This window comes from Gadus morhua, chromosome 4, assembly GCF_902167405.1.
Source record: "Gadus morhua chromosome 4, gadMor3.0, whole genome shotgun sequence".
Taxonomy (NCBI): domain Eukaryota; kingdom Metazoa; phylum Chordata; class Actinopteri; order Gadiformes; family Gadidae; genus Gadus; species Gadus morhua.
In genome coordinates, this window is record NC_044051.1 from 9,925,810 (window position 1) to 9,948,367 (window position 22,558).

At 45.2% G+C, this 22,558-nt stretch overlaps 1 protein-coding gene across 5 annotated transcripts in view; it reads left to right on the forward strand.

Moving 5' to 3' along the window:
• Positions 1-22,558, forward strand: part of LOC115542882 (lysosome membrane protein 2) — a 28,807-nt gene that overhangs the window by 1,294 nt on the left and 4,955 nt on the right. For all 5 annotated transcript variants that reach the window (XM_030355365.1, XM_030355367.1, XM_030355368.1 and 2 more), the window contains exons 3-8: positions 7,645-7,802; positions 8,515-8,662; positions 9,495-9,683; positions 10,503-10,594; positions 10,846-10,965; positions 17,276-17,454. In XM_030355365.1, coding sequence (XP_030211225.1) covers positions 7,645-7,802; positions 8,515-8,662; positions 9,495-9,683; positions 10,503-10,594; positions 10,846-10,965; positions 17,276-17,454 — 886 coding nt within the window. The remainder of the gene's footprint in view (positions 1-7,644; positions 7,803-8,514; positions 8,663-9,494; positions 9,684-10,502; positions 10,595-10,845; positions 10,966-17,275; positions 17,455-22,558) is intronic.

Consider the following 22,558-nt stretch of genomic DNA (forward strand, 5'->3'; position numbering starts at 1 on the left):
TTGAATTAAGACTTATTTACCTTTTTCCAAAGCGACTAAATTCATTGAACCATGACAATAAAACCCATGAATTGCAAAAAGCATGCGATTTAGTACATCAAATTAATCAAATAAGCAAACTGCCTCAAGTGCTGCACTATAGAAACAAGAGGTAGTCTGCCGTCTGAACAGATGAGTTTTCATTCTACACCGAAATATGTGTAGTTTCTGCTGTGTCCAATGCTCGTTTCAATGTTGTGGAGCCAGGACAGCAACAATCAGGAATTAGTCGGGATGTATGGTTTGACTAGTCCTGGATGTAGAATGGGCAGGAGCCGTTCACAGCACGGTAGTCAAATACCAGTGGATTTAATCCGATGCGAGCAGCCACGGGTAGCCAGTGCAGGGTGCGGAGGAGTGGTGTAGTGTGGGAGAACTTGGGTAGGTTGAAGAGCCCAGCTGGGCTGCTGCATTCTGGAGGAGCTACAGGGGACGCGTGGCGCATGCAGACGGACCAGCCAGAAGGGAGCTGCAGTAGTCTTCTACTCTAGAGGGAGGGTGACCAGAGCCTGGACCAAAACTTGGGTGGCCTTTTGGGTGAGGAAAGGACGTGTCCTCGTGATATTGTGGGGCATGATTCTGCAGTAGCCAGCTGTCGCAACAATGTTATCAGCAAAGGGCAGCTGGTCATTCAGTGTCAACCAGTTTCCTTTCCATTTAAGTCTCGGAAACCACAGATTTCTTAACGTTGATGGTGAAACTTTTGCTGTCCTGTGGCAAAGGAAGGCAAAAGGAAGAGTGGCCATACTTTAATTTGCAGCTCAAGATGTCATGAAAAGGGGTAAAATGACAGTGAATGACACAATCAGCCCATTCTCATCGTGATTAAAAGGGTGTGAATAGGACTGACATGACATGTCATAGCCATGCCACGATACCTCTGATGAAGGTGAAGAAGTCGTTATGAACGTTTATTACCATTGTCATTAAATCTTATTCAGTCAACTGTTGAGTTTTGAAAAGTTGACATTGCTTGCGATGTATTTGTTACTACTTGAAATGACCGAAGGCAACACAATGGCTTTGTTATGACAACTTGACATCAACCAAGACAACACAGCCTGTCAATGGCTTTGTTATGACAACTTCACATGGTGTGGTTGCAGTGTGGTCATCTTCCTTTTCAAGGTTTTGCTGTTGTAGGCCTATGTAGTACAGTCGACTATCATGCTGTAATACCACAGTAGGTTAGGTCATATCCTGTTCGGGACATAATGTTGAATCAATGCATTTGCATCTTCACACATTTAACTGATGTTTTTTTTTGTTTTGGTTCATTATGGACGAATATCAACTTTTAAGGCAAAGTGTTGTTAAGCTTCACATATTCATTCAGTAATTGGATGTTCGACATATATATCGATATATTAAAGCGGAAGCTATTCCAGTACGGACATGGCCAGTGTTCTGTCTGCCATAAAATGAACTTTATTGACCAGGACGGTCAACAAAGGTGCGACGACTACATCGCCCTCTTCAGTCGTGGAAGCTTCGACAACGAAATGGTAGAGGTGCACTAGTTAGTTTGGCACATGATAATTTTAAGCAGACTTTTAGATCCAAGTAAATATCAAAGTGTAGGTGTTTAGTTCATTTAAGTTTTGAGTGTTGTTTAGCAGCCATTATGACCCATAGTGCGTCATTTTAGTATGGCAGCGATGAAGGGTTTGGGTTCAGCGTTGCAAAAACCTGAAGCCAGCATGTTTGGTGAAATGTCGATATTGAAGTAGTATCGCTGAAAAAGTTGGTGGAGTCAGTTGGCAGTGACCCAGAACCGTTGGACTTGCGGAGAGTTTGTGTGTATAGGATGCTGGCTGCCCCAGGGTGCTGGAATCCACTGTTGGGCCTTCTTTAGGTGTGGTCGAACCCAACTCTTACAACTTGATAACCCAAAAGACATGTTGTGTCTATACCTCTCAGCCCCCCCCCCACCCCCCTCCTGTAAGGTTTTCATTTAATTTTGGGTTAATTTGTCTCCAGAATCGATGGAATACAAAGGTCAATGTTACTTATTTTGTTTATTTAAAGACTGATATCAAAAGTATCCTCCTCTAACAACTATTCATCTTTCAAACAAAATTAGTCTAAAATTATTAAATGTGTCTATTATCTCACCTTCTGGAATCTCTTTGCGGACACATGTATGTTAGTTTATCAAACATGCTTTCTGCAAATTCAATTGAGGAAAAACTGTGATTTTAAGGTATTTAAAAGCATTAAACAGTGTGATAACACTTAAAGACATCTTAAATCTTGATATTTCCACTTTAATAGCGGGGTGAAACTTGAGCATGGTTGTAATGCCTTGAATAGCGTGCCTCTCAGTATTTGTTTTGTGCAATGGCTTTTGTACTATATCCTCAGATTCAATTGACTGTTTTAGTGGCCAAGATTTTTTTTTAACTTTAAGTGAGGAGGTAGAAAAGGTGTTTCTTTAGGAAAGAGAAAATGACAGGAACAGTTACATGAAACACATCGTATTTTTAATGTAATGCTTTATCATTTTTTGGTTATTATGTTTTTCCCTACTCCATTCACACGGGCGGGACTACACATTCAGAGGCCTCACAGGTCAAGTGAAACATTTGACTCTGAACTGGCCCACGGGCAAATAAAGTCCCACCCATCCAGAGAGAAAAACGCAAAGTTCAAACAATTGACAGTGCATGTTATGACAGCGTAGCCGCGGTCAAGATGCTTAGCGTGTGGAAAAAGACTATAAAGTATGCACCATGGGAACATTGTCTTTGGCGGTTGTTTTCTCGATACATCACATCGGCTAACAGGGGATTCATTCTGCCCTGTTTCACTGGGGGTCATGTGATTACAGCAGTTGGTGTAGACAGTTTGAAGATTTGGCAGGTGTGGTGCGGTTGGAAAAACGTCCCTTTTTAAGCAATCAGCTTTTGTTGTTTTGTTGTTGTAAATACTTTTTGTTGACTATGATGACATGTGATTGTTTGCAGGCTGTTTCAGACCACTGTGTGGTCTGTGTGCTGGTCAGAGGACTGCATTGGCCAGAGTACTGCGTTGGTCAGAGAACTGTGTTGGTCAGTTTCGTACAAGAACTGTACAAAGGAGTGCAATTGAGGCACCTTCATAAACAGTACCCATTGGTTAACAATTGGAATAAACAAACATGGCTGTCACCTCAACCACCTGCCAACACTTTAAAGGTCCCATGACATGAAAATCTCACTTTATGAGGTTTTCTAACATACATATGAGTTCCCCTAGCCTGCCTATGGTCCCCCAGTGGCTAAAACTTGCGTTTGGTCTGAAACTAGCACTAGCTGTTCTGCTCGCCTTTGAAAAACGGAGGCTCAAGCGCGCTGATTTGGAATGTCTTTAGGTATGTCGTCACAGAGCATCTAAGAGACGTTGGCCCGCCAATGAGACACGACTGTGCGAGCGCCACATGTGTGTGTGTGAATACACACACTGTAACGCAAGTGTTTCTTGTCTGTTCTTTGACATCTCTTGTATTTCCACAACGAGACTGTAGTAGGGGTTATCTGAACCATGGTTGAGAAGGAATTGGGGGAAAGGAACTTTGGCTTTGACTCGCTGAAGTACATGAACTGCGTCATGCCGCCGGTTGCCGCGAGGCACCATCGCCACTGCCCGGCAGCGGGCAGCCGGCAGCCGGCAGCAGGCAGCACGCGGTCCAGTCTACTTCAGATTGATGTGAAAGTGGAAGAACCAGAGACGTCGCAGAACCCGACAAAGTCGTTTGTGATTCATAATATCGTCTGGAGGCGCACACAGCTTTTGGCCCTGATAATATGTATTATATGATATAGATATCTATGTATTATATGATATTATTTAGATATAGTGCTCCAGGACTGTAACGCAAGTGTTGTACACTTCCTTGTTATTTGGATAACCGTTCTGCTTTTGGTGTTATGGCGCATAACACGTCGGACTCTCGTCTCTGGTATTTCTACAACGAGACTCGTAGTGGGGGTTATCTCAGCCAATGTCGAGAATGAATTGGGGGGAAGGAACTTTGGCTTTGACTCCCTCAAGAACATGAACCACGACATGGAGGAGAAAGGGATTGTTGGCGGCGAATATCTCCCGCTTGAGCCCCGCTTCCCGCTGCCGAGGGACCACCGCCTCGGCGCTGCAGGAGGCGGAGGTGCCTAAGCGCTGCCCGGCAACAATCCCATTCTTCTCCTTGTCGCGGTTCAGTATACTTCACATTGATGTGGACGCGGAAGAACCAGGAACGTCGGAGAACCCAACGCGGTCGTTTGAGATTTATAATATCGGCTCACACAGCTTTTGGCTGTGATAATATATATTATATGATATAGATATCTATGTAGGCTATATGATAATATTTCGATATAGAGCTCCAGGACTCCCGTGTGTTCTAGAATATTTACAGAACACGGCTAAAGGCTGTGTGCGCCTCGCCATTGCGATACATCCACTGTAAGCAGAGCGCATGGTACCGTGTCTGCAAGCTGCTCAGGGCCACACCCCCACCCTCCTCCTTGACCCGCCTCGCTCCTCCTCATTTGCATTATAGCTCCAGACACCGAAACGGCGCATTTGGGGGAAGCTCAATGTGCGACTGGCTCGGAGTGGCTGTAACTGGCTGAATTTCGGGAACGTCTTTGAATACTACTGTGTTAGTTGCCCACTAATACCTATATTAAAGAATACATAAAATAGCATGTCATGGGACCTTTAATATACGTTCAATGCAGGAGGGCATTAGGTTATCTGAAAACACATGAAGTACCACGCTGGGGGGTACTATTAAAGTAGAGGCATCCCTCCCCGCCTTGCTAGGGCCCTCATTTCAAACAATACAGAAACCTCAGCCAAAATAAAAGCGTGCACAGAACTTATCGCCTCAGAATAGCAGCATTGTGTGTTCAGGTTCCCCCTTGCTTGAAGGAGCTAACTTGATGTAAACCTTCGCTAACAGTTCCTCCACCTCTAAGCCTCTTTCCCCCGGCTGACCTAATTGAAAAATAAATGAACAGAAATGGAGGTGGGGGGTTGTAAGTTGGTTCTTTCACGTGGTAGTGTGGTGTGTGTGTGTGTGTGTGTGTGTGTGAGTATTGTGGTGACCCTTCCCGCCCCCCATACAAAATATGTTTCTTGATAGTTATTAATAGGCAAAAAAAGGACATTGTCATTTTGATTGAACGATTGAGTTTAGACTCCTTTGGAAATGTCTTTGATAAAGCCATATCCATAGGTCTCTCTCAATTGTCAATTACTTTTAACCACAAACCCAAAGGCTGTTTCAACATCAAAGGGCTCCGTCGTATGTGTATCCACCTGTTCTATGTGTTTTCCTACTGGGAGTTGTCTCGTGGTTTCTATAGAAGGCAGCGCGCGTTAGAAGACAGACCGTTGTTGTTGTGGTTTCCCATTGAGTTTTTTTTTTATTTTTTAGCATATTGTTTGTTTTCACCATGAAAGTAGAGGACCCATAGGGACCCATCTCTCTCTCTCTCTCTCTCTCTCTCGCTCTCTCTCTCTCTCTCTCTCTCTCTCCCTCTCTCCCCCTCGTTCCACAATCCAAGGTGACAGCTTTATTGTCCTTGGCAACTCAGCTGAATTTTAGTCGTTGAGCGAACAGAGGGGACCCCCGACTGGGCGAGAGGGGCGGCCCGCCCCTTAAAAATAAGCAGGACTGCAGAATGAGCTGCGGGCTAGTCCATAACCAGCCCAGCACCACATTCCACCATGTTGTATCGCAACCAAGCTTAATTGTTTTTGTTGTTTCCGTAACGCATCACAGTCTGGTCTTCTTTCTCGGGGGGGGGGGGGGGGCTGTTCTTCCCCACCCCCACAGACGTTAGGGCAGTGTGGTATGGATAGATTAGTGCTCTCTGCCGGGGTTGGCAGGGGGCTCTTTGGGCGCATTACAGTCGCACTGCTTCCCCAACCAGTAGGCACCGGCTGGCCGTAACCACATGACCTGTCAGCTGGGTCGCCGTTGGCAACCGTTGACAAAGGAACCGTGGAAGCGTTTCTCTCCCCCCCACCATCCCACTACCTAATTGTGTATGTGTGTATGTGTGCTCTCAAGAGTGTGTGTGCGTGGGTGTGTGTGTGTGTGTGTGTGTGTGTGTGTGTGTGTGTGTGTGTGTGTGTGTGTGTGTGTGTTTTCTATCACGGGTGTTTCTGTGTGTGTGCTCTCATGGTCATGGGTGTGTGTGTGCTTTCATGTGTGTGTGCCCCCAGACAAACACACAAACACACACGCACTAACACACACACACACACACACACACACACACACACACACACACACACACACACACTAACACACACACACACACTAACACACACACACACACACACACACACACACACACACACACACACACACACACACACACACACACACACACACACACACACACACACACTCACACAGACAAGGGCTCCCATGGTGTTTCTTTTTATCAGTCGGAGCGGTTATATTTGCATATACCGTAATTTTCGGACTATAAGCCGCGCCTTTTTTTCCCATTTTTCGATTCTGCGGCTTATATAACGGTGCGGCTAATCTATGGATTTGTATAGCTAACGGCCACTCGGAAAATTAGTATTCAAATCTTAAATCAGTATTCTGAGCTTTGTTTTTTTTTTTCACGTACGTGACGTTACCAGAGCGAGCGAGGCAAACTATAAGCGACACCAAGCAGAGAAGCGAGAGAGGTGGAGGAAGAATAGATATCTTGTTTCCCTTCACTTTATACTGCACTGCAGAGCGTGAGCGTCTTGGGAATACCCGGACAATATAATGGATATAATATGGACACATAAGACAATCAATATTCGGTATTTGTTATGGATTTATTGTACAAATTCCCTGAAAAGATGCACGTTCCAGGATGAATTGGAAAGCTCCCGTAAGGGCTGAGATGGCAGAGGACAGCTGATTTGGAACGGAACAACAGCTGTTTGCTTTCACGGGGAAACACTAAGGAACTTCAACCTACTTAGGCCTACTAATTAACTTTCAAAAGCTATTAAATATTCAACAAAATATGCAGATACTGTCAAAATCTGTTCCAGGGAGTATATAGGGATTATTGATGTTGTTTTTTATGGTGTTTTTTTCTGGAAGAGTATTCGAATATTTGCTTGGAAAAACCAACTAGTATTCGAAGCCTGAAAAATGGCATTCGGGCCAGCCCGAATGGTAATTAAACATTAAAAAACCTGCGGCTTATAGTCCAGTGCGGCTTATATATGTACACATCATTCAATTGATCTGCTGCGGCTTATACACCGGTAAGCCTTATGGTGCGGAAAATACGGAAGATATATCCATGTCGTCCTCTCAAAAAAACGGTGGATTATCTTCCTCTCAAAACACCTGTTGCACATAATTCATTCATAAACAGAGCAACCCCACTACCTCTGAGGAGCACTCCCAGCTGTCATTACTACATTTCTTGTGTTTCGCACTGCACACAGTGGTGGCTTCCAATCCGCCGCACACTATGCGTGTTCCCATGTACTCCATCATCACGGCCTCCGTCGCAGCCCTGCCGGTCCAGCAGTAACGCAGCTGTTTCTGACACAGAGCTCTGTGTGTGCCCTCTTCTCGTCGTCTCCCAGGAGATCACTTTGACGGAGGGCAGCCGGGTGTTCGAGTCATGGAAGAGCCCCCCCCCTCCCGTGTACATGCAGTATTTCTTCTTCAACATTACCAATCTGGCGGAGGTGGAGGGAGGGGCCATGGCCGTACTGTCTCAGGTCGGACCCTACACGTACAGGTAGGACTAGGAGGACCCTCAAGCGGAAATGGGAACGCACACACGCGCATGCACTCGACCAGTATTTGCACGTGCGTGCACACACACAAACAGGCTCACACACGCACAAGCGCATACACATCCATGCATGTTTCTGGAGCTCAGAGTGAAAATTTGTCCAAAGGCGAAATATTTCATTATTTGTTTTAAATAATTAGTTTGGAGCCAGGAGCAAAACTACAGTCCCGTCCTCTGAACCCCTCCCTGTTCACTGTTTAAGCGTGTGTAAAATGAAATAAAATCAGACTGTACAGGTGAGTACAGGTGACCTTGTTCATCTGTCATACCCCACCACTGAAAGGGTGGGGTATGACAGATGATATCAAGGTCCGCAGTGGCCTCAGCGGAAATGTTATCTTACCAGTGCATTTCTGTTTTGTACTCGCCACTTGTACTCGACACACTTATGCGTCGAAAACCCCACCTGTGTTATAGACAGCGTAATCACACATAATACAGCGTTTACACCTACAAAGAAAAACAAACTACAAAGACACAATGAAATGTGACAGAATAAAGTCAAAGAAACACACACAAGACAAATGTACATACACATCACTTAACACATTCTACATGGTCCCCCGCTACACGAGCTGTGATGGATATCACAACCCTGTTGTTTTCCACTGAAACGAATCAAGGCGTCTTTGTGTTTTCGTCGGTGCCTTCCCAGAGAGTACAGGCCTAAGGCCAACGTGACCGTGGCGGAAGACGGCATGAAGGTCTCGGCCTACTGCCCCAAGACCTTTGTGTTTCTGCGTGAGAAATCCGTCGGTGACCCAGCTGATGATGTCGTCAACACGATCAACATTCCAGCCTGGGTAGGTCACGGCCTACTGTGCCCACCCCCCCACCCCCCACCCCCATCCCACGTCTCCACCCATCAGAACAACTTTGCACAAAGTGAACTAAATGAACCCCCTCAGACCCATCAGTCCCAACAACCAATTTCAACGGAGACTCTTTGGGCCTCGCAGTTCAGCAATTAGTTTTCTTCCTCTTACTCCTCTTCCTCCTCCTCCTTCCTCTTTTTCTACTTCCTCTTCCACATTCTTGTCTTCCTCCTTCTCTATACTTCCTCCTTCTCTATACGTCCTCCTTCTCTATACTTCCTCCTTCTCTATACTTCCTCCTTCTCTATACTTCCTCCTTCTCTATACTTCCTCCTTCTCTATACTTCCTCCTTCTCTATACGTCCTCCTTCTCTATACTTTTCTCTATACTTCTCTGTCCTTTCTCCTCCCGTCCTTTTCCTCCACTCCCCCTCCTCCCTCTCCTCTTCCACCTCTATCCTTGTCCTTCTTCTTCCTCCTCTCCTTCTCCTGCTCTTCCCCGTCCTCCCCTCCTCCTCATCCTCATCATCCTCCTCTCCTTCTCCCTCCTCCTCCCCCTCCACCTCTTTGTCTCCCTCCTCTGCATCTTCCTCGTCCCCCTCCAACTCTTCAACCCCCCCTTCTCCTCATCTTCAATGTCCTCCTCTCCTGCCTGACTCCCCCTCCCTCCTCCTTCCTCCCCCTCTCTCCTCCTTCCTCCCCCTCCCTCCTCCTTCCTCCTCCTCTCCTTCTCCCTCCTCCTCCCCCTCCACCTCTTCGTCTCCCTCCTCCTCCTCCTTCCTGCTGCCTCCTCCTCTGACCGGCCCCCTGACCCACCCAGGCGGTGATGAACAAGGCGAAGGGTTTCTTCAAGGCGTCCGCTGCCTCCATCTGGCTGAGAGGTATGGGCGTGGGCCTGTACACCACCCGCACCGTGGCCGAGCTGCTCTGGGGCTACGAGGACCCCATGCTGGTCAGCCTCGCCACCACCAACCCGGAGGTGGAGGGGGTGTTTGGGCTGATGTACAAGGTGAGACGATAGAATTCCCCCAAAAGATATTTTTCATTATTTCTGCCGACTTAATAAGGGTGGTGGAAATGGAGACGCAAAACAGTGACGTGATTATTGTCAACAATTGAGTTGGACATAAGCAATGTGATATGCAACATTATTGAATTATAGATGATGGCCCTACATATGGACACCTGTCACAGTCACATCAGTGTTTCCAATACAAAGACCAATGTGTGGCGCAGCGCCACAGAATGAACACCGAGCGCCACAAATTCTTTCTGCTTTTTTAATTCTTTTTTTGCGCGATTTTGAATTATAATTATCGTTCATTTATCTCCGCCTAGCACTCTTTCTCCCTGTCGTTCTCGTTCACACAGGTACACAGAGACAAGCGCGCATACATGCCAATGGTGCGCGGGTACACTACCACTCATTGGATAAACCTGCGTCTCACTGATACATGCACACGCACTGACAGCGGTTTCTTTCGCGCCTCCTCTCAACGCGCCTACAAAGGAAAACCCGAAGCAGCGGGATATTTGCAATTAATGTGAAATGCAGTTATAGTCTACATATATATCGGTGTTAGACCCCCAGCCCGTTGTGCCGGCGATTTGAATTCACTCTGCAGCAGCAGACTGGAGATCGGATAGGTTGGAAAGTGGGCCGGTCCACTTTGAAATGTATTTTGTGTGCGATTGCTCGATTACGCGAATGAGCAGACACAAATTGTTATTATTTCTGGTTTTATTCAAGTCTGCAAATGTTATCTTTCCTTTTGAGATTTTGAAATCAGAGTCTGGGTCCGCAACTTAAAGTCTGAATGGATTTTAGAAAAACGGATCTCTTGGTGGGGAGTTTGTGTACCACACCGGGAAGCAGAACTTCATGGATTATGGTCGAGTTCATACATGGAGCGGTCAAAGGTATGCACACACACACACACACACACACACACACACACACACACACACACACACACACACACACACACACACACACACACACACACACACACACACACACACACACACACACCCTGTGTCAGATGTACACTGTTATTACATTAGCTGAATCCCGATAATATAATTCATTGTTAAAAGTTAAGCAACCACCTTACACCACAGCTCCTTATCAACATGATGCTAATGCGGTGTGCCCGCTGTTGTGTTTGCAGCCAGCTCACATTCTGGAATTCAAACCAAAGCAACTCCATCAATGGAACAGATGGGAGCGCTTTCCACCCCCTGCTGTCTAGAGACGAGCGCCTCTACGTGTTTACATCGGACCTTTGCCGGTATGTGAAGCACAACAACCGCTACTCTTGTGTGTCTGTGTGTGGGTGTATGTGTGTGTGTGTGTGTGTGTGTGTGTGTGTGTGTGTGTGTGTGTGTGTGTGCGTGTGCGTGTGCGTGTGTGTGTGTGTGTGTGTGTGTGGTGTGTTAGAATAAATAAATTATGTTTCTTTATGATGTGTTTCATGATCCCAAATCTAGAATTGATGTTGTTTGAAGATGCAGTGATAGCTTCTAAACAAAGGAACTAGGCCCATTTATTTTTGTCCGTGGTGAGTGAGCCAGCCTCCAGTAGGGATGGGAAATCGAGAACCGGTTCTTGTTCAGAACCGGTGCCGAGTCAACCGATTCCTTGGAATCATTAGCAAGTCTGCTTAACGATTCCGCTTATCGGTTCCGGTCGCGGCAATTGCGTCGTGACGTCACACACACGCTGCTTTGTTGGCGCCGCCGAGGAAGAATCGCATTGTGCGTTCACACCAAACGCGACGGGGCGACAAGATCCCATACAAAGTGAACGTAGAGACGCGTATCGGGCAAATTTTTCGTGCGAGAAAACCGGCGACAAGTTTTTGTCGTGATGACAGCCAATCAGCGTTCAACCGTCAAACTCAGTGCAGTGCAGTCCGGGGTGAACTGCGGCATGGAGGAGAAAGTGATTGTTGCAGTTTGCGACTCCCGGAGCTCTATATATAATAGTATATAATATAATATAATATAATTGTATATAATATCACGGCCAACAGCTCTGTCGGCTCCGGATGGCTGTAGAGTGGGGAGCTCTCATAGGGATTGGGCTTCTCGGGGTTGTTTACCGGCGTTGCTATGGTTTCCGGTCTTGTGTGTTCCAATGGTTTATTAGGTATAGGCCCATCTAATAAATCTCTGTCTAATCAATGCTTCATTTTGTTTATGTCAGTTGAATTTTGTTACAAGTTGAATGCAAATGAGCACTGATGGCATTCCAAAAGGCACAAGCTCTTACTTGACTGTTTTCAGTGTGTTTTTAGTTTTATGGCAGATAATGATGGCATATTTGCTTAAAAAGCCAAACATATATTTGTTTGTCTAGACCAATTGTTTTGAAAATGTACAATTTCCTAATACTAGACGCACTTCTGATCAGATATTAAAGAGATTTAATACAAACAAACACATTTGTACTTATTTTCTCACCCAATGAGAATCGATAAGAGAATCGATGAGGAATCGGATCGATAAGCAGATTCGGAATCGGAATCGGAATCGTGAAATTCTTATCAATTCCCATCCCTAGCCTCCAGGTAATCTTTTTTTAGAGCTAAATCTTTTATTGTAAGCTAAATATAAATGTATCAAAATTAGTGTTTAGTGTTTAATTTGACATACAGCATGTTTTCAAGCCGTATAAGATGATTATCTGTTCTTGTCTGGAAGCTTGCCTCAACTTTCCGCAGAGTATGGCGTGCATGGGCAGGGGGGGAGCCTTTTATAGTTTGTATGGGAATAATGACCACAGGCCTTGAACCCCAGGGGTTGTAAACATAATATCCGGATCGCCTGGCAGCAAAACAGTTGACTGTTTTCTTGACATGCATCCGCATCCTATACTGTGAGGGACTCCTGCTACACAAACATCAGGAAGTATGGCCAGCCGCAGTGTATAGGAGCAGGGCCTTTTTTTTTTTTAAGATGTAAAATGAGGTGAGAAGAGGAAGGTTGCGAGAGAGAGAGAGAGAGCGCTTTGGATTTTTCAAGCGTTTGATGATGTTCTATGTGCTTGTTAGAGTTAGACTTGAAATGTGCTGACCTAATTTTCGTAGTTTTGGAAACACTTTTCTACAATGTTTTTCTACAAGGCCAAGAGGATGTGCCTTTCCAATTATTGTAAAACTGGGATGAATCGCCCTGATAAACTCTTTGGAAGGACACAGAAAATGCTTTAATACACAAATATGTGATATTATTAGTAGGGCTGGGAAAAATAATCGATTCTCGACGCATCGCGATTCTCGCTAGAACGATTCTGTCTCGATGCAGATAAATTAATAATCGGAATAAAAAAAAAGAAAAGATTTTTCTTTTTTTTCTTTTTATTGCCTGCTGCAACATTCTGTTCGCCATAGAGGGATCATTTTTGTAATTTTAAAATCATTGAATTTATCTTCAGTGTGTATTGGCCAATCTGATTTGTCTTGACAAGATTTCGATTCAGCCTACGCATAGCATGCGTGCAAACTCACAGCCAGACACAAGAACTCCTTCTAATTCAAGAGCAGCTTTTCCTTAATGACATAGAAATGGAAGATTAGAAAGAAAATAAAACTGAAACCAATTTTTTGAATGCTTCCATATTGTGTTATAATGCAAGCTGCATTGATTATTGCATTGTTCATAGAAAGTCATATTTGTGACAAAAGCTTTCTCTCTTATGAAGTATTAGATAAGTTAATTCATCTGTTGATGTCTTTAATGATCATCACAAAAGTAGGAAGTGATTAGCAAACTCTGAGTAGCAAACCCAGATGTATATATATATCTTTTGAAAATCACGCATGGAAATGTGCATAAAAAAAAAATTTGCATCGAGATGCATCGATAATCGCTTCAGAATCGAATCGTTAACCTCATAATCGGAATCGAATTGAATCGTGAGTTGCCAAGAGATTCCAACCCCTAATTATTATGTGCTTGTTCGATTTAGACCTTAAATGACCTATTTGTTTTGAAAAACAAGTTTTATAATCTCTCCTACGAAGCCAAGAGGAGGGGCATTTCTAATGGCCTTTGCCTTTCTCAAGACTTCTGATAAAACAAACAACGGTTTTGATGAGGTGGCAGATTAGGTATTTCCGATTTTTTTTTAATCAGATTTACCGTAATACTGAGATGACCCTCCCTGGTAAACTCTTTGAAAGGACAAAGAAAATGCTTGCATACTCGAAGATGTGATATGATTGACGGTCATTCCATGTGCCGGGTGAATAGTGGATTCTGATTGGCTGGAGAGACTTCCGGTAACTGCACGTCAACACAACTGCACGGCTACGGTCTCATCAACGCTACCTTAGCAAATTTAAAACATTTCCTCAAACTCACATTAGCTGGCCAGCGCTCCGTGAGCTAAAATAACTCAGAAATTAACTCAGGACATACTAGCAGTTAAGAAGACAGCAAAAATAAAGAGCTCCACTTCTAACACTAAAATTAGTTTCTGCAAAGTTATGTAACTGCTCAGATATTGGCCTCTTCCCATCTGCCATTTTACACTGACATGGGGATACTAGCTAACAAGTGCATGTAAAGGTACTAAAAACTAAGGCGCGAATAATCAGCGTTTTCCCTCATCAAGGTTACCCCAAGGTTAACCCAGCGTTTCTGTTCAGATACGTGCCATATTTATTCAGTTTGGGAAATCTCACATGGTCTATAAAATGGGCTGGCCTACGGGATTTAGATGGGAATCATTTAGCAACGCTTTTATGTCGCAAGGTCGTTATCAATATCTCTTCTATTTACTGGACTCATGAGCTAACATTTGTATTCCATCTGAATCTTACGCGGATTGCGTTGGAGACATAAACTAGACCCATGTATTTCTCTGGACAAATCATTTGTGTGTCCAGGAACACAAAGGACAGGGCACGCTAAAAGTTACAATTTTGAGACAGAATTGCCAAAAGTATCAGTCAAAACCCTTATTGGATTGATTGTAAAGAGGCCAAGGTGAAAGTGTGATTATCTCTTACTCAACTTAATCCAAGATTTGTGATTCGATTTAGGGTTCAGGCGGGATTATCCTTTACCATACTGTATCCATGCATTGGGTTTAGGTGGGATTATCCCTCACGTATACCAAATCCATGCTTCAGGTTTAGGGTTTAAACAGGATTATCCCTTACATATGCTATGTACAAACTTTGGGTGGTTAAGGTTAAGGGCTAGAATTAGGCTAAGGGTAAACCTAGGTTTTGGTTCTCATTCCGATGTGACTATATTCCTTGTGTTTTGATTTAGCAGAAGCTTTTATTCAAAGTGACTTGCTGTTAATCTGAGTATGTCATTAAAGGGGGGGGCTTGGTTTGGGTTGCATTTTATTCCCTTCCTTCCCCATTCTGATGCGACTATATTCCAGTACCAACACCTTCCTCCAGGATTCCTGACAGGTTAAGCCGCAGCCACTCTGGTGAGCCGGTGTAGAAGTATCAGGTGATCAGACGCCCACGGCCATTGGTGAGATGACAGAGGAACTCTGAAAAGTGTCCACTGGCTAATGCGCTCATCAATCTCGGATTGGGCGGGCCAGACAATGTCCTCATGCTCGCTATGTGCCCATGACGTCCAGTTTAACTTCTTTCAGCGCCGACAACCTTGACCTGTAGCACAGTTACACACCGCAAACACCCTCCCTTCCTCCCTCCCGCACATACTCCCTCTCACTCCCTCCCTCCCTCAATGTTGTGTGCAGTGTGGAAATAATCTATTCGGAAGCCTTGACCCCAGGCCCCATTGGATACATGTCAGGAACCCTCCCCCCCCCCCCCCCCCCCCCCCCCCCCCCCGCCACCTCTATGCTTCCTCAACACTTTCACCCACTTACTCACTGATTGTATGGCGTTAGGCTGAGTGAGGGGACATCCTTGTTTTTGTCTCCAAAGGGGAAGGCCCACCCCCCTTCCTTTTTTGTCCTTGTTCTTTCCACATTAACACATTTAGGAAATGTGTTACATGTTATAATATAACCCTTTGTGTAAACATTGTCACGCACACACAAAACACCCACACACCCACACGTACATTACTTTTCCTCTTTTCAGCCGTATCAATCACGTCAAAGGTCCTTCATGAGTTTCAAACCCTGAGCACTTGACCCCTAACCGTTTGTGGGACATATGAAGATCTGAGGACCACATGTCCAGTGGTCAAGCAGTGACAAGCCTCCATTACTTTATTTACTTAATAATGCTGTATTCATTGCTGTTTTGAAAATGCGCCTGAAAGAGTCAAATTCAAACACCAAATCCCAGCTGTCCTCATGTATCAGGTTGAGTTACAGAGCGGTCTTATATTAAGAGCTAGGCAACCGGTTGAAATTGGGACAACTTGCAGCTCTTGAGGGAGATATTCAAGCATTAGGTCGACAGAATTTATTTTCAATGGAAAACTTGAATGCAGACACTGCCCGGAATGCATCCGTTTGCTTTGTTAACAGGTTACGATTCATATTCATATTTTGGCTTGATTCGCTCCCCGTCCGTAGGTCTTCAAATGACCGTACAACTGATTTCTGTCCATTAGATAGCGGAGTTTCCCTTTGAGGCGTCTCACTCCTCTAACACTCTTAACACAAACCAGGCCTCCAGTACGACCCAGTCCACACACGGGTTGAAAAAGGGTGTGTTTCCCACGATTTCACAAGAGAGAAAGATTTGGTGGAAGAAAGTTGTGTGTCCAAAAAGATCCTTCTTTTTTTACTCACTGCTTCTCATTAAAATACCAGGGGTAAAGGGCCAGTAACGTTTTTTTTTGCGCAAATGTGGGCTGATGCAGCAGCCATGGGTGTCCTCCCTGCCAGTTGGCCGGGGCTGTATAGAATGCTTTGTGTTCTCCATGGCACCCGTGGGTGCTCCGCAGACCAGACAGCACTTTATTACTAGCGATCACCGTTGTTTTGTTCATCAAAAAGCCGACTTCGCAGCCATGGCGACCCCCAGTATTGTTTAAAAAACTGTCCTTTGGCTGTTATATCATCTCAACATTTTTACAGTGTAGCGTCTCAGATATTGAGTTTCTTTGCCTGATGTCCAGCACCGAAGGATTCTTCGACAACCGTCACAAAATAAAGCGGATCTTGGAAGTAGAAATCAGGGCAGGGTGACAAATTCAAAGTGAACTGTCACGACAACATTGCACCCTTGGACTTGGACTTGTTTTCGTGACATAACGTTAGAACCGGCATCCGCCTTCCCTTTCTCTCTCTATCTTAACCTCCATGAAGGAACAAAAGGATGTTATGACTGCGGCCTTAAACAAGGCAGTAGCTCAGGAGGAAGAGTGGGTCGGCTGGTAACCGCAAGGTTGCTAGGTCAATCCCCGGCTTCTCCTAGCTAGCGAGTGTCGAGGTGTCCCTGAGCAAGGCACCTCACCATGACTGGTCCCTATGAACTGGCTGTCGCCTTGTATGGCTGGCAGCGCCATCGGTGTGTGAATGTGTGCATGAATGGGTGGATGTCGGGCAATACTGTCAAGCGCTTTGGACAAAAGCGCTGTATAAATGCAGTCGATTCACCATCCGTTCACCATTCATCACTGTGACTTCTTCTCACACTCCAGGTCTATCTTCATGGAGTTCGAGAAGGACGTGACGGTGAAGGGGATCCCCGCGTACCGCTTCACGCCGCCGCGAGCTGTCCTGGCCAGCAAGGAGGAGAACCCGGCCAATGAGGGCTTCTGCGTCACGCCCAAGGAGTGTCTGGGTTCTGGCGTCCTCAACGTCAGCCCCTGCCGAAAGGGTAAAAAAGCCAGCCAACAAGATAGCCAACACTATCATTGCCATCCGGGTGCCGCCTCACTTCCCATTATTTCACTCTTCTCTAGACTGAAGGACGGCCGGGTTCCTCTTTTCCGTTGTACTCTCTTCTCGTGTACAGACGCGGGGATACTTGTCATTATTTTCTAATTGTATAATTTATTTTCTCTTAGCGTTTAAAGCGTGTTCTAAACCGGCGTTGGGGGAAACGGGGACATTAGTGAATGTGTTTCTCGAGTTCACTCGGCGAGGAGATTAAAAAGGCCCCCCATAGCCGCAATGCTCATGTTAGCACCCCCCAGTAATAACACAACACGCACGTCACTAGCATATTCCCACCCCCCCCCCTCCTCTCTCCTCCCCCCTGAAACTAACCATGTGATGCAGCGCTCCGGAACGTTCCTCCTACCTACCAGCTGACTGAGAACACAGTAAGCCCTGCCGCCTGACTCACTGGGGCCCTGGCCCATCAGAACCGGCTCTGTGCCTGTTGCATTTTTGGCCCCAACTGTCGCACATTACTGGACCGTCTTACTGGTCGTCTTGCGAGTTGCTTGTTTACAAGCTACTAAAGGAGGGGGATATTTTATTATGGTCTGGAGGATTAGAGAGTGTGCGTGTTTGTATTTGACGTTTGCCGGTGTAGGCCTTTACATTTTGGCTGTGTGTGTGTGTGTGTGTGTGTGTGTGTCGGAGCAAATATGTGTGCACAGACACAATGGAATGTCCTGGGTGTCCTTCAGAGTCTGCTTGTGTGTGTGCGTGTGCGTGTGTGTGTGTGTGTGTGTGCGTGTGCGTGTGTGCGCACGCTGTGTTTACTGTGTGTGTGTGTGTGTGTGTGTGCACGCGCGCGCTCTGTGTGTGTACGTGTGTGTTTGTGTGTGGGTGCGCGCTGTGTTTACTGTGTGTACTGTGTGAGCTGAGGTGACCTCGCAAGTACGAGCTGTTGCCGGCCACTAGGTTTTGTTTTTAGTCTGAAGGCCCGCGCCACCAGACACGTGAGGCTTGTCTGGGGTTTGAAGGTGATATGGCCTCTGTCAGCATAACCATCAATAGAGCAGTGAGGAGTTTTCAGTCGCATACACCACACGCACACACATACAGAGACTTTGATTCCAGGAAAAAGAACATTTTATGTTGTTTGTCTCTATCTCTTATCGTGTCCTTTTTTATTTCCCGGCAAAACTATTAAAGCCTTATATGATGAATGATTCGATTTAATAATGAACTAATAATGAACTTTAACTGAGGCCGGTCTCGGAGGACGTGATCTCTCTTTTATCCGTGTAGAAGCTCACCGACCATGCATAGCACCCCTTATGGCACGAAGGCTTGACCTACAGGGCCAAGGCATGGTCAAGGTCAGAAGGGCGACCTTTGAACTCTGTAGGTGTAACAAACACAAAGATCTTAATGGCTATACAAGGGAAGTGAAACTTGGTTTCACAGCAGTGGATAGGTTGCGGGCGGCGGTAACAGGGAGCGTGTATTCCGAGAGAGGATCTGCATGCGACCTCCTGTCGAGTGCTGCTGTGTCGAAACACTTTGTCCACAGGACAGTGAAGAATGACAGGAAGGCGTGATACAAGAGAGAGGGGGAGAGACATGTGGAATATGAATCAAACTTGGGGGGGGTCGACTCGCCGCAAGGCCCATTGCCTCGATGGTAAGCATACTAGCTAAGGTCGGAAGCCCCCCCCCGCCCCTGGGAAACACTGTTGAGTGAAGACAACAGAGCACTTAAGAGCCGTCATGGAGATCAGATTCACAGAGGGCCAAAGGCATGCGGCGAAATGGTTAATCATTTTTCGACCGGTAGTATGACCCGATTCATAGTGTCATCGTTCGGCAGATTCATTCATTCTTATGACAGGAAGATGTATGTATCAGTGGCGTGACGAAGTAGGAACGGGCCCCCATGCAAGATTGCATGGGGGCCCGTGCAATCCCCCCCCCCCCCCCCCCCCCCCCCCCCGCGTGAGGGACAATGCGCACCCTAAAGGCTCAGTTATTGTTCCACGTCGAGGCATCTGTTTCGGTTCTGCTTCGGGTTCTCGTTAGCGGACCAATCGTTGCCCGTGCCGCTGCATCTCCTCGACAAAAGGTTGCAGTTTTTTGGGGAGGCGCACGTCAGGCCCTTACGGTAGACAAAAAGAGGGTCCGCAAGGACGCAATGGGTCTGTGTACCCCCTCGCGTTGCGTCGATTTGGAACCATAACTAAGCCTTAACACCACGTACAGCAGGTCGGAGCAGGCCTTGCCGAATCAAAGGCGGTATTTTAAGCACAGAAACTAAATAAAAAGGATAATTGGAAGCAGGAAATGCATACGCCAAACTGCATGATACATTATCGATAGAAGTTCTGCAGCACCATTGGGCAACTCACACGAACATGACGATAGCAGTCTTAGCACGCAGACGAGTATCCCCCTGCATTACCTATATTTACACCAGTGAGAGACCGACTGCTACGCGATCCTGTTAGGATCCGCTGTTTTATGCTTATGTTTGTGTCCTGTATGCTGTGGGAGATAGACTGACGCAGTCCGAGAGAGGAGTCCTGCACAAACACATCGGGTTGAGAACCGTGTGGACTCCGTGTGGAAAAATTAGGGGGAATATTGAACAAATGCATAGGTCACAGAACGGAGAGGGCGGGGCGAGCTCTCAGTGCCTAGCGTGTGCACACACATCGTTGACCTTTGACCCTCGTTTGACAGGGGACGAAGGGACATAATCTCCGCAAGTGAACGGGACGAGGTCACGTGACCCTGATTCCGTGATTATCAGGTTATGTTTTTGAAAAGAGTTTATCAGGAATATAAACATATATAAAACACATTAATCCCAAACTACATGCCCTAATATTTGCTGTGCATGCCACAATAAATAACACTGCGTGCCGGCCTAGACAGGCATGCTGTCGGTCGGCGACCCTGTCGGCAGTGAAACATCTAGCACCATTTAGTTTGTTCTTTTCTCCCATCGGGGAGCACTAGCCAAGCCCTTAAATCATTAGAAGCTGGGAAAAATAGACCGTATCACTTATTAAATCCAAACACAAGATGTAATCTCGACAAAGTTTCCTTCCCTGTTGTGTTTGCATGCTACATCGCCCGCTACTCACTGCAACATTAACGCTACTGTATTTGAAGGCCTTATTTTTTTTGTTCAATACTGGACTCAGTGGAAATAGGTGATCTCCATCTTGTAAAAATGCCACGATTGTATCAAATATATTTTATTTAGTAAATGTCAACGCTGTTTTTTCAAATTTTATACCAAATCACCAACATTCATTGCAGGTGTTCTGTAACCAAACATCGTCCATGTTCCACCGAAACAATTAGAGTACTTGAAAGTGTTGTTGCCATAGGGTTAGGTTGAAGAGGAGTTGGCTACCATATCCAGGACCGTATCACCACAAACGATCACAACAGAGACGAGCCTCCAGGCTGAGTGATCGATTTTTGACAAAGACGGGAAGGAACAGCACCACAATAGATTATTAGATAGGAAATTCTGTGTGACATGCCAAAAGTGTATCCACAGAAGGGACGAGCATGTCATGTCGGCACCCATTGTGTCTGATATGGGTTGTAGGGAAACGGAAGTACTTTGTTTTGAATTCAGAAGGTATGAGGTCGTATTCAATCAACATTGTCTTGGCAGGTTCTGTATTAATAACTTGAGGTATTTATAGTGGTCATGTGTAAAAAAAAAACTGCATCCTTGATAGTACCTTGGGTTAAATTATATGAACATACTGTACACTAGGCTTTCTACCTGAGAGAGTTAATTTTGGTTCTCAAAACTACAGTGTTTCCCCTAGGATGGAGTTGCAGCAGCGGAGGTGAAATGTAATGTTTTTCGCACGCAATTTTTTTTGTGTGCTCGCAAAGCGCACCCTGCCGGGAGGTTTCTATGTGTCTACTGGCAACATACATACAGTACATTTGTGCACATTAATGAGCAAGGGAAATAAGGAGAGATTGAACATATTACAAGTATAATCTTTAAAAACATTATTTACATTTATTTAACAAAAAATATTTATATCAACAACCACCCTATACATTAAAACCCCATAACCCAAATACTACAACAATCGAAAAGGTCTGTGCCTCGAGCATAAATAGGCCATGCCTCTATTGAACAAGTTTCGGGGCTCTAGAGTCAATAATGGCGACGCTACTGAAGATGTTGCTAAAAAAAATGTATATTGACATTTTTGCTAAAAAGAAATTTCTTAGAACTAAGTAGAGATATATTTTTCAAAACATAAGGTTGCAGTAAGACCATAAAGAGCCCATGCATATGGAAAACGTTTTAGGGATCTAGAGTCAATAATGGCAACCAGGGGCGAGTCTAGGTTCTGACTTTTGGGGGGGCTCAACCCCAGGCAGCCACAGGGGTATATGAAGTATATAAAGTCCTGTGCAAGATTTTATTTTTATTTTCTTAGTTACTATGCTGTTGTATGTCTAAGCCGATAGCTGGCGGTGTCAGCTAAATAATGCAGTTCTGAACCACTAAAGTGATGAAATGAAAAAAGACTGTTTGGATGAAGGAATAATCAATGGTTGTGAACTCGAATAACAAAATTTAGGTATATTAAATTTATTTTGTTTAAGTTTCACTCAAAAATTACCATATTTTCCTGAATATGTTACTGAAACACATTGGTACAACATGATGTCGCCTCACTTTCATGGACCCATACAATTTATAAATTGTATCAACATACCTTTTTATAAAACTTCTGATGCAAAAAAATCAACAAGTACAACCTGTACTAGTCGAATACTATGAGAAACAGACCACTATTTCGGGAGCACTAAACTATGTTGTCTCACCTTCAGGGACCCATACATTTTTATAAAACTTCTGATGCCAAAAAATCTTGTTGTTCTGAAGCAAAAAAAAAGGGTGCTAATTTTCAGTTTAAAAATAACTGCTGGCATTATTTTATCCGCTGCCTGAGTCTCATGGTATTAGAACATGTGGTACTTGTTGATTAACTCACGTTGTTATAGCAATGAATATGCCCTCAGCTGATAAACTAATGCCAGCATTTTTTTTCAAC